Source organism: Bombina bombina, chromosome 4 (assembly GCF_027579735.1).
Source record: "Bombina bombina isolate aBomBom1 chromosome 4, aBomBom1.pri, whole genome shotgun sequence".
Lineage (NCBI taxonomy): Eukaryota > Metazoa > Chordata > Amphibia > Anura > Bombinatoridae > Bombina > Bombina bombina.
This window is the reverse complement of record NC_069502.1, coordinates 196993189-197010017: the sequence shown is the minus strand read 5'-3', so window position 1 is coordinate 197010017 and position 16829 is coordinate 196993189. Positions and strand designations below refer to the sequence as shown.

The following is a 16829-nucleotide window of genomic DNA, read 5'->3' as shown; positions in this document are numbered from 1 at the left end:
AAGGGACAGAGTACTGTAAACATATTTTTCCTATAATGTATGTCCAATGCCTTGCTATACCAGCAGCAGAATATAAAATTAATGTGAATGTGTTCGTTTATGTTTATGTTTATATAGGAAATATCTGGTTTTGTTCAATATTTGCATAGCTTTTCTATAGCCAATACTTAATATTAAAAAGTGCAGTATAAGTTAATACACTTCAGCAAGTAATATTGATAATTGGGAACAAATTAAATGGGACAACATTTTTCAGTACACTGTCCCTTTAAACAAATTCAATAGGCAGAAAATTATGCTCTAAAGATTGTACAGTTTATCAAAACTAATTATCTCTCAGGCATTTTCTGTCAGTAGTGTATGAAAGTGTGTGCAATCACTAGCTAAACCTTGAAAGTGTAATTTTGACTTAACTGTCTATTTAAATATTTTTCTACAAGATTATTCATATTATTGGTATTATGTTTCCATTTGCACTGCTGTTGGTCACAACTATAAAGGAGTTTTCTTTGTTGAGAATATATTATACTTATATTGTAGTCAAACAAGTTCTGTACAATATAATGTAAATACATCTTTGAAATAAAAAAAAAGATCTTCAAGTTGTAACATGACCATTATTGGTAGATAACAAAACAATTAAAACAGGGGGTATAAATTGCATATAATTGTATATTGGTGCCACACAGACTTCTGCAAGTTAGACATTATCTTTTGCACGAGTCTGCACACACTTCTTCTTCTAGAACTGTTATGATTACTCTGTGCCTGACACTATGGCCAGGGAGGAAGGAGGCTGCTGCGATAACACAAGTTAAACAAACAGTGTCCAAGAAGTTTATAACTATGACTGATTTTAATGCACTTACAGATTCCTATGGCAGCCTATGGGCTAATAACAAGGACGAATCTAACTTCAGGGTATAGTGTACAACACAATGACTTACAGACTTTTTTTTTTTAGCAACCAAAGGATTTGTTAGATCATCTGTTGTTTCTGCTAAGGATAGCAGGGGTGTGCTATGGAATGCCTTGCAGTCTTCCAGCAGTCAAAGAGTTAACAAGGAGAAGTGATCCTCCCTGTAGGGAGCACAGTGGCAGCCAAATGGTTAAAAACGACTTGTAGTCTTTGCAGCAGGGGATGGATAGCTGAAGTGTGTTGTTGCTGCCTAGATCAGCCTCCCCAGAGACGTAATAGGGAGCTCAGCAGGCACATTGTCTGCGCTGTGATTGGTCAGGCTGGGGAGTAGGGGCGGGCACAGTAGCACCAAGGTGAGTGTACAGACAGTAGGTGAGCACACACTGTGCCTGAGCAAGGAAGGAGCACAGACCCCGTACAGGGAGCAAACAGAGCAGGAAACAGAGAAGGAAGCAGAGGGAATCCAGCAGAACTTGTGCAATAACCAGCAAGTGATCCGTCATTGCACAACTTATAACCAATCCTCGCCTCAGGTGATGATGCTCGCACACAAACAGTCTGAGCTGGCAGCTGCTCGCATCCCTGTAGTCTGAGCAGCAGTGTTCCAGTCTGTGGCACCCCGGTGTGCTATGCCCACGGAAATCATGCACGCGGTGAGGATGCAGCCAATCTCCGAGCTGCAGCACCACAGCCCAGCGGTGTCTGTCAGGCTACTTACCAAGGGCCCAGATTACCTGCGGCGGCAGCTGGAGGGGGCACAGAGGGTAACGCTGAGCGCCGTAGAGCGGTTGGCGGCCGACAAGGCCAAGTACGTGAAGAGCCCACAGGTGGCATACGGCAGACAGGAGGGCAGCCACAGCAGCCGGGGCAGCAGAGACACCCGAGGAAGCTCGGGGGGCAGCAGCACAGAGGGCAGCTCCCAGGGCAGCAGCAACAGGCAGAGCCAACAAGTGGAGACAGAGCAGAAGTCGCCGTATCCCGCGAGTGCCCCCGTCAGGCGGGGCAGCAGCAAGAGGCAGCTACGCCCGGACTCTCTGGTCTTCTACAGGCAGAAGAGCCGGGCTGAGGGAGGCTTGGGGGCTGCAGAGCAAGCCCGGGCTGGCCTGGTGAGGAGGCTTTTCCTGGGATCGCTGAAAGAAAAAACCCCAATGGATTCAACCCCAGATGTGAGCAACATCCAGCAGCCGGGGAAGGAGGAAGCAGAGCCCCGCGTCAAGGTGACTGGGCTGCACCGCTCTCAGTCGGATATCAGCTCCCGCTATTCCCGCTCCTTCGCTGAGTTTGACACCTTCTTCAAGTACTGTGGGTTGGAGCCGGAGGTGGTAAACGAGCTGGGCAGAGAGAGCTTCACCCCAGCCCCGGAGGACTTACCGGACACCGCGGGGCAGCAGCACCGGATCCGCAGTGTCAGCGTTGCCACCTCAGAGAGCGGCTTTAGCCGGAGGAGCGGGGAAGGCAGCGGCCTCGATCTGCAAGAGGACGAGAGGCTCAGTGGGCAACTGGCAGGTGGAGGTGGCAATAGCAGCACGTCAGTCATAGAACGCAATGCCAGGATCATCAAATGGCTGTACAGCTGCAAGAGAGCTAGAGAGACCCGGGGAGGTTCCCCAGATCTGCCCTAAACTCCCAGTCTGGCACATATGGGCAACCAACGACATAAGCTTTTTTTTCTCGCTCACCTAGTGCCATGTTTAGGAACTGGTCACCATTTTCTATGGGGCAGCTGTTCTGTGTTCTGATGCACTATACAGAAACAAGACTGGGTTAGGTCACTGGATCATGGGCTTGTATAATGGCATTGCCCTATTCTGAACTTGATACCCCTAACCTACATGTGATTTTAGTGAAGAATGAATGACTACCACCTCTAAAATAAGGGGCGGATACTATAAAAGAGGGATGACTAGCAGTCAAGGGGTTAAGGTGTAATGAAGCAAAACATAAGACCCTGACTTCCCTATTCAAGACAGAGAGGCAAATCTTTCAGGTGTGAGTTTGCACCTATATGCTGGGTATATAGGTGCCATAGGGGAGCTGCTGGACAGCAAGTTCCCTATAAAGAAGTTGTTTTTTAAAGTGCAAAAGGCCTTGTAGATGCACTGTGGGGTTTCAATTATTATATTATTGTTAAGTAATTCAAAGTGTTGCTCTTAAACAGGTAGTATAAAAGCACTGACTACATTACTTGTTTGGGGAACAAGTTGACTTTAGCTAGTATGATACCTTTTTAGAGGATTCATCAGTGATATGTTGTCATGGGTGAGATACACAGTTGTGTTTTAGAAATGTTTATATTTTAACTGTGAGATATATCTTGCATGGATCATCTTGAAATGTATCATGCCCTTTAATCAACTTGATTCCTCAATTGTAATTTCTTTCTGTAATTTTCTTGTTTGTTTGCTGAATCCAAGAATTACAGTGTTACATTTTCTGCTGTTTGCTGGTTACATAGGATTATTTTTTAATCAAGCTATTTTGAGTATAGAACAACACAGCACAATAACAGATCAATACTTGGGCCTCTCAGATATAACATAACATGAACTCAAATTGATTTCATTGATATTCTAGATCACTCAATCTCTATATTTTTTGAATAATTTGTCAAAGGGATCAACATATAATTAAATAATACCTCATTTTGATAAAATATAATGTTAATATATGAGCAGGGCCTATCTGCTATGGAATGCATTACATTTCTTTGTTGATTATATAGTGATACAAGAATCTGCAAACCATGGTCTGTGCTTAGAATTATTCATTTGACAATTGATGCATATTATAATTCTTTTTTACATCATAATTTGATTATAACAACACAACATCAATTTCAACATTTCATAGCTATTTATCTGTGTCATTTTGAAAAAGTAACTTATGTTTTTGTTTCTAGGGTCTATTTACAATGTGGGCATTCACATTTTTTAAAGATGGTGTTTGTTTTTTTTTACCTATTTAATATTATGTATTTAGAGGCTGCTTATATTTTCATCACAGCTACATTAAATTAGTACAATTTCTTATTATTTTTTACTTAAACATTTTAGATTGCCTAAAAATAAAAATGTCTGCAGTGTAATTTTGTCTATTGCCCTGAGGAGCAGACATACATAATCTCTAGCAGTTTATTGTATATAGTGAGAAACTGGCTACTTTAATGACTCCTAATTGTACTTAGACATGACATGACACAGCTTTCCACACACTTCATTTAGTTATAGGATAAGCAAGACCCTTTTACTATTTGCAAATCCTGTATCAGCGTATCTGCTATTTTTACTTCCAAGTAAAACAGATGCAATCAGTAGACATTAAACAGGAATGGGTAATTAGTACACTTTGTTTTGTCTAAATATTTTACATAGATTCTGTGAACACTCAAAAAAATTCTAATTAGTGACTATTTTAGTTTTAAGTTTTGAAAAGGTGTCCAAAAAAATGTAAAATGTGTCACAAATTTAACAACACTATTCATGTTATTTTTGTAGCTTATTATTACTATTTTTGTATCCACAATTTACAGATTCTAGTAGATACACTAATTATGATGCTATTGCTGTCATTTGAAACCTCTGATATACGTGGCCTGTTACATTATGAATCTATATCACTATTTCTAGAAGCAGATTAGCTATCAATTGAAACGATCTTGGAAGGTAATATGAACATTTCTGTCTTTCCCCAATTTCATTTAGTTTTTTTGGAAACATACATTTACCAATAGAAATAGTTTATGTATTCTAATTTATCTATTTTAAGTTTAAATTAAGACACATTTCCCACGTTCAATGGAATCCAAACTTCAGAATTCAACTGCCTGGGGCAAAACCATTTGGTCCACAGGTGGAGATAGCACCAAGATACAAAATCAAAGATAAACATCCAGGCCCTCACAGCTTTACATAGGATCAGTGAGTTGACACATGGTGGCTTTGTTTTGACCAAGCTGTCTGTGTTAACTTATTGTCAAATTTACTATGTATCTTCCAAACATTGGTAAATAGGAACTGATTTATGGGATAACCTGGCTCATGTATATATTATGAGCAGTAATTGAAATTCCAATCATAAGCAAAATTTGGTTAAAACAAGAAGGTAAAAAAAAAACAACTTGTTACTTATAAAAAATATTTATCTTTGTACTTCAGACAATTTTATGCAATTCATTTTATGTGTCTTACAAGTTTAAAATAGATATAAAGTTATGTCTATGCAGACTTGCAAATGGGATAAAAACATATATTTGAATTACTGTTAAAGATACTTGGTGTAGAAGTGATGTTTAAAATATCTGGTGCTTGATATGTTATTTCTTGATCATGTTCAGAATCAAATGATTTATAAAATGAAGCTCCTGAAATCACATTTAGATCTTTATTTCTGAGGTGTACTGTTCTTCCAGTGTAATAACCGAGAGACTAGATCCAACACCACCATTCTGTCATTGTTGGATTCACTGTTGTTTATATTTATTATTTTTGCCTTGCATTTTATTGTTTTTGTGCTGTCAAGGTTACTCCAATGAGAATTGCTGTTTTTACTTAATACCCTAACTGTCCTTTCTGTTTTTGATGGATGTAAAAAATATCTGTTGGAAGGTGGCCAGAATCATAAGTACTGGGTAGTAAAATCTATTGAATTTGGAGGGCACTACTGACCTAAATATCAAAGATGCTTACTGAATAGATATGGACCTTTTAAAAAGAAAACCTTGGCTCAGTATTTTACTTTTTTACTTCCTATGACAATCACCCTCTTTTCTTGCTTTGGGTATTGGGTATACATTTTATGCCAGAATCCATGAGAATGTTACATATACATAGCTATAAAAAGCGCTTATCTTGTGTTTATCTTCAGCTTTATATCACATAAGATGAGAAACCCTGGCTTTAATTTTGTAATTTCTGTGCAGAAAATTCTGAAGCAGATATCAGTTTGAAGCAAGTTATTAGTCACATGTTGTCAGACCAAGCACTCTAAGGAATAAGCAATTTATGTAATTGTTCACATAGCAGTCAAGCAGTATTCTCTTGCCTCTGTTCCTACAAGAAAATGCTAGCAACTGACAGACTGATCAGTGATTTGCCACATAAGTTGTCCCACAGATGTGTTTACTATACAAGTTGTTTACCTCTTTTTTTTTTATTACCCTGACAGTTTAACTGTTAAGCTGCCAAATAGGTCTACAATGCATATTTATGTGCTTTGTTTTTAATTTCATTATTTAGCTAAGAGAAGTGGAAATTATTGATATTATTTTATGGATCATCAACATTCTATAGTTTATGTATTTTATTAAACAAAATACTAATGGTAGCAACATGTACCTAGTGAATTACATTTCTTAAAGGTGTAGTAACAATTTTTTTAAACAACTTTCCAGTTTCCTTTCATTAACAAATGTACTCTGTTTTCTTTGTTGAAAAGCATGGAGGTAAGCTCAGGAGCGTGCACGTGTCTGCAGCATTGATGGTAGTAGTTTTACAGGAATGTTATACATTTGCAAGAATACTAGATAACATCACTTTTTCCAGCCATGTAGTGCTTTATACATGTGCAGCTACCTACCTAGTTATCTCTTCAACAAAGATTACCACGAGTTTAAAGCAAATTGATTAGACGTAAATTGAAACCTGTTAAGAATTGTATGTTGTCTGATCATGACAGAAAAAATTGGGTTTCATGTCACATTAATGTTGCAAATTCTTTCTATTCCACTCACAACTGTGCATTTGTTTCTGCTTAAAGGGCCACTAAGCCCCAAATTTTTCTTTCATAATTCAGATAGAGAATACAATTTTAAACAACATTCCAATTCACTTCCATTATCTAATTTGCTGCAATCTTTAGATATCCTTTGTTAAAGAAATAGCAATGCACATTGGTGAGCCAATCACATGAGGCATCTATGTGCAGCCACCAATCAGAAGCTACTGAGCCTATCTAGATATGCTTTTTAGGAAAGAATATCAAGAGAATGAAGCAAATTAGATAATAGAAGTAAATTAGAAAGTTGTTTAAAATGGTATTCTCTATCTGAATCATGAAAGAAAAAAATTGGGTTTAATGTCCCTTTAAGTTCCATTTGCTTATTTTCCTATAGCTTTAGCGAGTAATACAGAGATTTCAAAAGAAAGGACAAACCTCTCCCAAGAGGGAAATAATGTGTTAGGCATCTCACATATTAATAAATACAATTACAATTTGACTGAACATGACTACATTCAGGAAATGTTACTGTATTGTGTATAAAGGGTTGACTGGTCTATGCTTATTGAAACACGTATGGAAAATATGGTACTTGATATGACTGGAAAGTGGAATTTAAGCTATGTACATAAATGTCAAATTTATTCAACATTTCCTTTCTTCTTGCTGCTTGTAGGCATTTTTCACTCCAGCACTGTCATTTGTTAACTTAATAATTGTGAATATTTCTAACTTGTACCAAAGTTAATGTGTCTTAAATAGTGAACAATGTGGTTCCTGTGAAGAAAGTTCAATGTTCAACGTTTTATTGTTTAACAGTCACGGGGATCAAAGTCCCTTTTTGTATATTTTATGAGCTTTGTGCAATACAGTATGTCTATTGTTTGTACAGTATTTTTTTTCATGTAAATATACTTTTGTAAACGAATGTATTTCTATGTCTTTATATTTGTGTCCAGATTGCTACTTGTATATAAAATATATCTATATAACTAAAATAAAATTATTTAGTTGTTGGTAATTTATTGCATTTTTTTTATATTAAAATTTATTGACTCTTAATTACATCATAATGGTTGATCATACACATTAACAAAAACAATCATATTATTTTGAGGATGGCTTTGTCTTTGTCCACAGCTTATTGGTACTCTGCCTTCAAGGGTCAGTAAAGACTTTGAGATTATAATATAATATGTTAAAGGGACATTAAACCCATTTTTTTTCTTTAATGATTCAGACAGAGCATGCGATTTTAAGCAACTTTTAAATTTACTTATATTATCCATTTTCTTCATTCTCTTGCAATCTTTATTTAGAAAAGCAGGAATGTAAAGCTTAAGAGCCTGCCCATTTTTTATTCAGAACCTTGGTTATGCTTGTTTATTGGTTTGCTAAATGTAGCCACCAATAAGCAAGCACTATCCAGGGAGCTGAACCTAAAAGGGACTGGCTCCTAAGCTTTAAATTCCTGCTTTTTAAATAAAGATAGCAAGAGAATAAAGAAAAATTGATAATAGGAGTAAATTAGAAAGGTGCTTAAAATTGCATGCTCTATTTGAATCATGTTTTGGGTTTAGTATCCCTTTTAATTATGCATAGTAACAAACTTAGAAATATGATTTCATTATTTATTTATCCTTTTTATCGTTTCATTTAATTTTGAAAATTGTAGGCTTTCCAATTAATTGTCTGCACACTGATTTATTATAACTAATTTGCAGAGGAGAAACCAGCTAGCTTACAACAGGGCGGCATCTATTGCTTTATGGGCACTAGTATACCTTAAAAAATAAGTCTGGCTATTATTCTCAGGCTAATATTTGCTTTAAATACATAATTCTAGCTACCATCTATTTAGTTGCAAATATTGATGGCAGATAAAAACATAGAATCGCAAATATTAATGGCAGATAAGAACTATAGGCCCCATCAAGTTTGCCCATATTAGCTTAATTAATTTGTAGGATAGCCTTATGCTTATTCCAGGCATTCTTGAAGTCCCCCCGCAGTGTAAGGTCAGCAAATTAGCACAGCTGTCTGTTTTGTACTCTATAATTTAAATATGAGTCTTAACTCCTTGATCGCCAGAATCGACTGCAGTTCATTGCTATGCAATGTGTTATAGCCCTATTTAACTGGTGAGGGTTTAATAGAAGCTGTTATAAGGCACTAAATATTGTGGCAAACGTATAAGGGATATTGCATTGAAAATGTATACAAAAGAACAGAATTTGTAAATGTCGAATTTAAATTGAATCTAAAATTGCAGTATTGGTTTTTCATACTTCCCTCATCCTCATAAGGACAACTCCCTTAGATTTTGCTGGTGGTGAGAAACGTGCCTCTGCAAACACGACAAAGATTTATTCAGGACAGGAATATAAAAAAACAATAAAACATATATTTTAAAAACCCCATAAGAGAAACAACTTGCTCACAAAGTCCCTTTAACACTCAAAACAAATGTATACTTTCATGATTGTTACAGCAGCAATTTTAAACAACTTTCAAATTTACTTCCATTAACATGTGCACAGTCTTTTTATATTTACACTTTTTGAGTTACTAGCTCCTACTGAGCATGTGCAAGAATTCACAGAATATATGTATATGCATTTGTGATTGGCTGATGGCTGTCACATGGTTCAGGGGAGTGGAAATAGACATAACTGAAATTTGTCAGAAAAAAAATCTTAGTTCAGACTAAGTGCTATTGCATTGTCTTGTTATTGTGCACGTGTTATTTATGCACATCTACTGAATTTACTGGTCCATTAAGCAATAACAGTTTTTACATTATTTTATGGTACCACTTATCTAATTAAATGAGACTTTACATACTCAGATAAAGAGGTTCCATATGTTATGTAACTCCATCTTAACATCATGGTGGATAAACAATAACCTTTGATGTCTGTTTACAAAATGGGAAAAAGTTCTAAAACCGTCAGTTGTACTTATTTCTCCAGGTCAGATTATGCCTACATTTTTGCTTTGTGACATCTGAATTTTACTATTGTAAAGATCTCTATCTACTATTCCTTCAGGATAATTAACAATTAAATTTGAAATTTCATATGTGCAGTTTAAAACCCGCCTATTAGCATATATATTTTTTTGTTCTTAAAGGGATATGAAACCCAAATAGTTTATTTTGTGATTCAGACAGAGCATACAATTTTACTCCTATTAACAAATTTGCTTTGTTCACATGGTATTCTTTGTTGAAGAGTTGCATAGGAAAGTGCATTGAGCACTATATGGTAGAAAATACTGCTGCCACCTAGTGCTCTTGGAAATTGATAGCATTCCTGGAAATCTGCTACCATATAGTGCTCCCGACACTCTCCTGAACTCTGAAAACTGAGTTTTCAAATTTTCATAATTGGAAATGCACACAGCAGACTTTCCAAGCCTATCCCTACTACATAATTGGCATCAGCAGGGGGTTACATATTGAACTGCAAAACAGTGCTGTTGTTGTTAGCATAACAACAGTGGCTAGCCTTTTCTTCTCTAGTAACAACTTCAAATTGGCACTTCTAAACAAGCAAATAATGGGGGAGTTTGGTTATTTAAAAACAATTGCAGCAAAGAAGGTGTTTATTTTGAAAATATTTACACTTGAGGGATATGTTATTATTTAGCAAGACAACAGAAATATCATCCAATTACAAGGTGTTTAGTGTCCCTTTAATTAAGTGTAAAAGGTAAATGGTCTAATTTGTTAGAGCATTGTATTATTGTTTGTATATAGATGTGTGTTTAAACCCTGTAAAGTGAGTCAATACATAGCTTAAGTCAGCTCCAGAACAGTACTACTGGGAGCTAGCTGAACACATCTGGTGAGCCAACAACAAGATGCATACCTGTATATCCACCAATCATGAAAGATTTTGACTTCCATCTCCCTTTAAATATTCCTTTAAATAATTGAACAATTGTTAATAGTAATTGTGAATAGTTTTCATCTTAAGAATGATAAGATAATATAGGAATCCACATTTATTATATAAAATGTAATGCTTAGTCAGCTAGCACATTAAGTTTACGAGTGGAGCGCAAGATTGCGATTTCACAAACACGATATTTGCGCTGCACTCAGTAATACCAGTGCACGCAAATGTTGCCTGGAATCCTTGTGCTCAAGAGAGCGTGCTTCCATAGTCTCCAATGGTAGCCTCGTTCTTATGCTGTGAGACACGGCAAAGCACCTAGCGCAGGTGGTAAGTCGTGCAGTGTTGGGCAGCAAAGTAAAAATAAAATATGTATATGAATATATACATATATATTTATGTGTTTATATGTGTATATACACATATTAACACATAAATGTATATAAGCCTATACATATATTTATTTACAGTAAAAACACAGTCCCCATAGACTGCAATGTAAAGGCACTTTTCAGTGCTGTTTCTTTTTCTAACACACCACATACCCTCACGTTAACCCCTTATAACTTCCAATAAAGACGCTAATATTTTTTATTTAAAGAAAGAAACTGTCCACTTTAATTGGTGGGGCAATTGATGCACATTTTTCAAATTAACCAGAGGTCTGACCTCTGGTTAATTGCACTTAGTGCAAAGAGTTCCGCAAGCTTGCATGAACATTAACCAGACAGTCACTTGTAATGGCTGGTTATTTAACATGCGCCCGTAAACAGGCAAATGTGCCACTTTGCAGGCGCAAGTTAAAATAGCACTCCACTTGTAATCTAGCCCTAAGTCATTTGTAATTTAAACATCAGAAATAAATTCACAGTATTTACAAAACATAACACAAACTATTATAAAACCATTTAAACCTGTGATTTTGTTTGGAAAATGTGTGACATTTAGAGTTTAATGTGCCTAGACCAAATGTATTTATTTTTAACATTTGCACAACTTGATAGTATAACACTTTTTTGAAGGGTAAAAGTCTACAAATAATGTTCTGCAGCCACAATTAAGTGCCTTGGGAACGAACCATGTGTGCACTTAATGGGTGGGCCCACAACAGACAGCTGTACAGATCTGCATGTCTCATTGTAAAGTAAGGAATCTGTGCTGATCGGGCCACTAGACCTATTAAAAAAACTAAAACATAGAGGCAAATCTATGAGGGGGTGACTGTTGCAGGAAACAATGTGAGTTTTTAATTTTCTTACTCATCAGCCAGGCATATTGCCTGGAATTGCCAATCAAAATCATTCAGACTTTATTGTAACCAATGGAACAGGCAGAGCCATGATAGCGGCACACACAAAAAGTATCTACAATTTTTTATGGCACCACTTATTCATCTCCAGCACCCTATCGACAACAATTACATAACGTAATATAAAAAATGTAAAAAATAAATAATGCATATGTGTAAAGAAAAAATAGAATTTAAAATAAATAAATAAAAAATTAATAAATGACAAATAAACTTCCATGTGGTTTCCACTCAAGGTTGTGGGCTTCTGTATGGGTTTATGTGAACACATTAGTTTTTTACAAAGTCTTCAGGGGTAGTGCTGAGCTATCAGAGTACATTCACATGCATATTAGCACACAGTATGACAATACTCATGGCTAGACCGGCATTGGGTGTTTGTTACAGCATTCTATGCGTGTACTCAAGGGTGTATCTTTTTAAAGCTAGCTCTTTGTGTGTATTGTATATAATTGAATAATATAAACAATAATACCAAAATGTCTAACAGAATGCAAAGTATACATGCACACACCAGCAAACTTATGTATGTTTTTATCATTGCACATCTCTTTTTGTATTTCTTTTTACTTTGCTGATTCAATCATTTTATAAAACAAATAGCACAACTATAAAGTCACTCAGCAAAATCAAACCAAATGCTAGAAGGGACACATATTCAAGTGATGGTAAACACCTGTGTGGTTAGATATCATATTTCAATTCTACAGTATTTTATTTAAGGGACAGTCAAGTCCAACATTTTAAACAACTTTCCAGTTTACTTTTATCACCAATTTTGCTTTGTTTCTTGGTATTCTTAGTTGAAAGCTAAATCTAGGTAATCTGAATGCATTTTGACAGGTTTTCACCACTAAAGGACATTAGTTCTTGTGTGTCATATAGATAACATTGAGCTCACGCAAGTGAAGTTACCTAGGAGTCAACACTGATTGGCTAAAATGCAAGTTTGTCAAAAGAACTGAAATAAGGGGGCATTTAGCAGTGGCATAGATACAAGGTAATCACAGAGGTATAATATGTATTATTATAACTGTGTTGGTTATGGGAATAGTTAATAAAGGGATTATCTATCTTTTTAAACAACAACAATTCTGGTGTTAACTGTCCATTAAGTAAACTGCACAAAAAAAATACATTCATTTTATACTTACTTTTATTTTATTCAGTTTATAATTCCGTTTTAGCTCCTCTTAGCTCCGCCCCTGTAACTTACATTTTAAAACCTATGTGACGTGTATTGCGGTCCCACTTCTACACGTCAGAGCCTCTGCGCGCTCCCGACATAGATCTTGGATTTTCATCATTATAATAATTTAAAGAAGGATGATGTACTCTTACTGGCACTGATACAAGTAATGAAAACTATAGAATACACAATTCAATGTTGGCGTATATACAAACTCATGCACAATAAACACAAGCACACGCAAAATCAGGACCAAATCGAAACGCTCATGATTGGAGGAGCGTGCTGGAAGACAACCGCTATATTGCACTTGTGTATAACGTTTACATAGAAGTAAGCCTGTCTAGCGACACGTTTACAGATTGGCTGATGAAGAGAAAACCAGATTATGTGACCACAGGGGGCTGGAGAGGGCATACATCCAAATGTGTTATTAATAAACTCATTGTAAGTCATTTGTAATATACATGCTTAGACGACATATGGTGTGCAATATTATTATAACAAAACAACGATAATTACATATTTATGTAAAACGGAGTTTACCATCACTTTCAGGGCTGTGATTATTTATGATTCATTTTGGATGAATATTGCAACTAATTCCTGTTTACTGTGTTGCATTCCCTATGTAAGATTGTAACCTGAGTTAATCTATGTAAATGTGACATTTATGAGTCAGAAAAAGTTTGCTGCATAATTATTTTCCATTCTTTGGTGCAGCATAGTGCACTTCCTTGAGAAACACTAATCTGGCAGGCTTATATAGAGTAATAAATTATTAGTATTTTTATAATATAACAGTATGATGAAAGTAATGAAAACTAACAATTATTATTATTTTTTATTATCAAAGGGACAGCCTACTTGAAAATTGTAATTGTTTAAAAAGATAGATAATCCCTTTATTACCCATTCCCCAGTTTTGCATAACCAACACAGTTATATCAATACACTTTTTTACCTCTGTGATTACCTTGTATCTGAACCTCTGCATACTGCCCCCTTATCTCAGTTCTTTTGACAGACTTGCATTTTAGCCAATTAGTGCTGACTCATAAATAACTCCACGGGAGTGAACCCAATGTTATCTCTATGACAAACTTGAACTGGCGCTGACTAGTTGTGAAAAACGGGCAAAATGCAGTGAGATAAGAGGCGGCCTTTTAAGGGCTTAGATATTTAGATTTCAACAAAGAATACCAAGAGATTAAAGCAAATTTGAAGATAAAAGTAAATTGGAAAGTTGTTAAAAATTGCATGCCCTATCTGAGTCATGAAAGTTGCTCTCTCTCTCACTCTCTCTCTCTCTCTCTCTCTCTCTCTCTCTTTCTCTTTCCTGACGTGTTGCAGGGTCTGTAGAATATATTGGTTGAATTGTGTATAAAAATAATTTTTAGTAAGGCTTCATAATTTTTTTTTATATACACATCTGCCTCCACTATTATATTCCTCTTTAAAGTGAATGTCAATATTGATGCTAAAGTGCCCGGTTTTTAACAATACGATTAAAAACATAGGCACTTTTAATTCATCAAAATTTACATTTCACTCATGTCGTGAAAAAACTTACCTTTTAAACTTGACAGCCAATCCAGCTTCCTCCACCCGTCGCAAAGCCTCTTCCTGGGTCTAAAATGAGGAATCCGGCTTCCTCCAATCATGGCGTTGAATCAGACACTGATTCCCCCGAGGGGGAAGCCGTGATTGGAGGATGACCTATCTATCATTTCTGACGTCCGAAATGGCTTGCGATGACTGGAGGAAGCTGGAGCTGCTGTCAAGTTTAAAAGGTAAGTTTTTTTTCACAACAGGAGTGAAATGTAAATTTTGATGAATTAAAGTGCCCCTGTTTTTAATCGAATTTTTAAAAACCGGGCACTTTAGGTGAACGATTGGATCAATGAGCGTGTTCTGCCTCTCGAGGTGCTATGAACGACGGCACTTTTGGAAGGAGTTCGTCTCACGCCAGGACACCAACAGAGTAAGTTCTTTCCCTTAACTTGGGGTTTTGCAATTTCAGCCAGTTTCCACTTACCACACTACATAATAGACGAACCCTATTTTATCGATATCCCTCACCATAGCGACATCGAAGGTTCTAATCCCTGGACATTTTTGTCCTTGCTATTTGTGCACAGGCATTTGGGGACTCTCTTCTATCTATCTATCTATCTATCTATCTATATATATATATATATATATATATATATATAGACCTCCAAGAAGAATTTGCGATCCACGCCAAAAGTAAAACTTGACTTTTATTCACTTGTTAAAAAGAAAAAACATACAAATGGAAACCTCCGCAGCTTTGCAGAGTAAGCGCAGCACTGGGCTTACGCGTTTCAGCGGTTAAGCCGTAGTCATAGCCTATAGTGCTGTGTCTACTCCTACTATTTAAAAGCAAATGCAAAAATGTAATTGGCTCAAAGTTAATTACAAATTAAAAACACAATTGCGCTACTCTGTTAACTATTTGTCTGCCAGACCATATGTGAGATATTTCCGGTCAACGTGCCAAACGATAGATCTGTTATCACATACTTCTTAGAATTTAATGACGCTTTTGGTACACTCATATTAAATAGTAGGAGTAGACACAGCACTATAGGCTATGACTACGCTGAGGGAGGCGGAGGGTACCGAAGAGCAGTTTGCCCGCAAAGACAGCTTGGTCCCTCTTTTCTCAGGAGCCGGATAGTCGGAGGTGAAGGGTAAGAGAGCACAATTCCAGTGCCAACTTTATTCAAGCACAGTTTACAAGAAGCGGAGATTTATAATCTCGTATGTAACAGATGCTTAGGGGGGATTGTGCAGCGTTTGGGCTCTGTTTTGCTCAGGAAAGGCACAGGAGTCTTAAGGTGTGCTATATAATTATTGGGTTTGACTCGCACTCTATTTCTTCATTGTGTGACTATATATATAAATATATATATATAAATATATGTCTATATATGTGTACGTATGTATTTATGTGTATGTATCTCTATGTCAAATCCCTTTGCATGCCTTTTTTTCTAATACCTGAGACCTCATCTTTGAGCCCTTATAACTTTTTTTGTGCAATATTTAAAAAAAAAAAAATGTTTTTATTAGTGTTGTTATGAGTGTAACTGCACGTTGCATTGCATTTTTGATGTGTTTTGTGGCACTTTTTTGTTTTGCAAAACAGTTAACCAGAGTTCTGAGGTCTTGGTAATTATTCGCATTTACTTTCAACTTGTAATACAAGCGCCACATCCGATGAGCGCAAAAAAGCAGCTATAAACCCGATATTGCTCATGCATAATCTGAATGTGGCCCACAGTTAGCAACGATTTTTTTTTTTTTAATAAAGTGCTTGAACAAATTAAAACTTGTTATTTTTATTATAGAATAGTACTAATCTCTTACTGTAGCAGTCTTCCAACGGCCAGTTGCATGGCAGCTCCCATAAACTGCTAGTTTGTATTAATAAGGAGATCAGTTCACAACCCTGTTATTCCTCAGGTTATAAACATATGATATAAATGTATGAATCATACACACAGTGTTACAATTTCCCGATTCAACTGGTTCAATTCATTAGAATGAGCTGGTACAACTCTGTATGATTAGTTCTTGGTTTACAAATGTGCTAACGTTTAAGACACTGTTTCCACAAACAGCTAATAGAAAAGCTTTTATCTTGGAATGCTCACAGCTCACTATCCTTTTCTGTGAGTAGGTGCCCACTTAGGGTGAAACATCTTCTATCCCATATGTGCTTTTCACAGAATAGAACTCTCCTAAAGAACTTTTGTAATGGAGCCTCTG

The 16829-nt window shown here is 36.2% G+C and overlaps 1 protein-coding gene across 1 annotated transcript; it reads left to right on the top strand.

Moving 5' to 3' along the window:
• Nucleotides 1–1305: 1305 nt before the first annotated feature.
• FAM110C (family with sequence similarity 110 member C) lies at nt 1306–7655 on the top strand. Its single transcript, XM_053709739.1, has one exon. It carries the CDS (start codon nt 1549–1551, stop codon nt 2539–2541), a length of 993 nt encoding a protein of 330 aa, XP_053565714.1. The 5' UTR covers nt 1306–1548; the 3' UTR covers nt 2542–7655.
• The last annotated feature ends 9174 nt before the right edge of the window (nt 7656–16829 follow it).

What these genes read in the sequence shown, in the direction of transcription:
- FAM110C (XM_053709739.1), top strand. Translation starts at nt 1,549, where the DNA reads ATGCCCACGGAAATCATGCACGCGGTGAGGATGCAGCCAATCTCCGAG.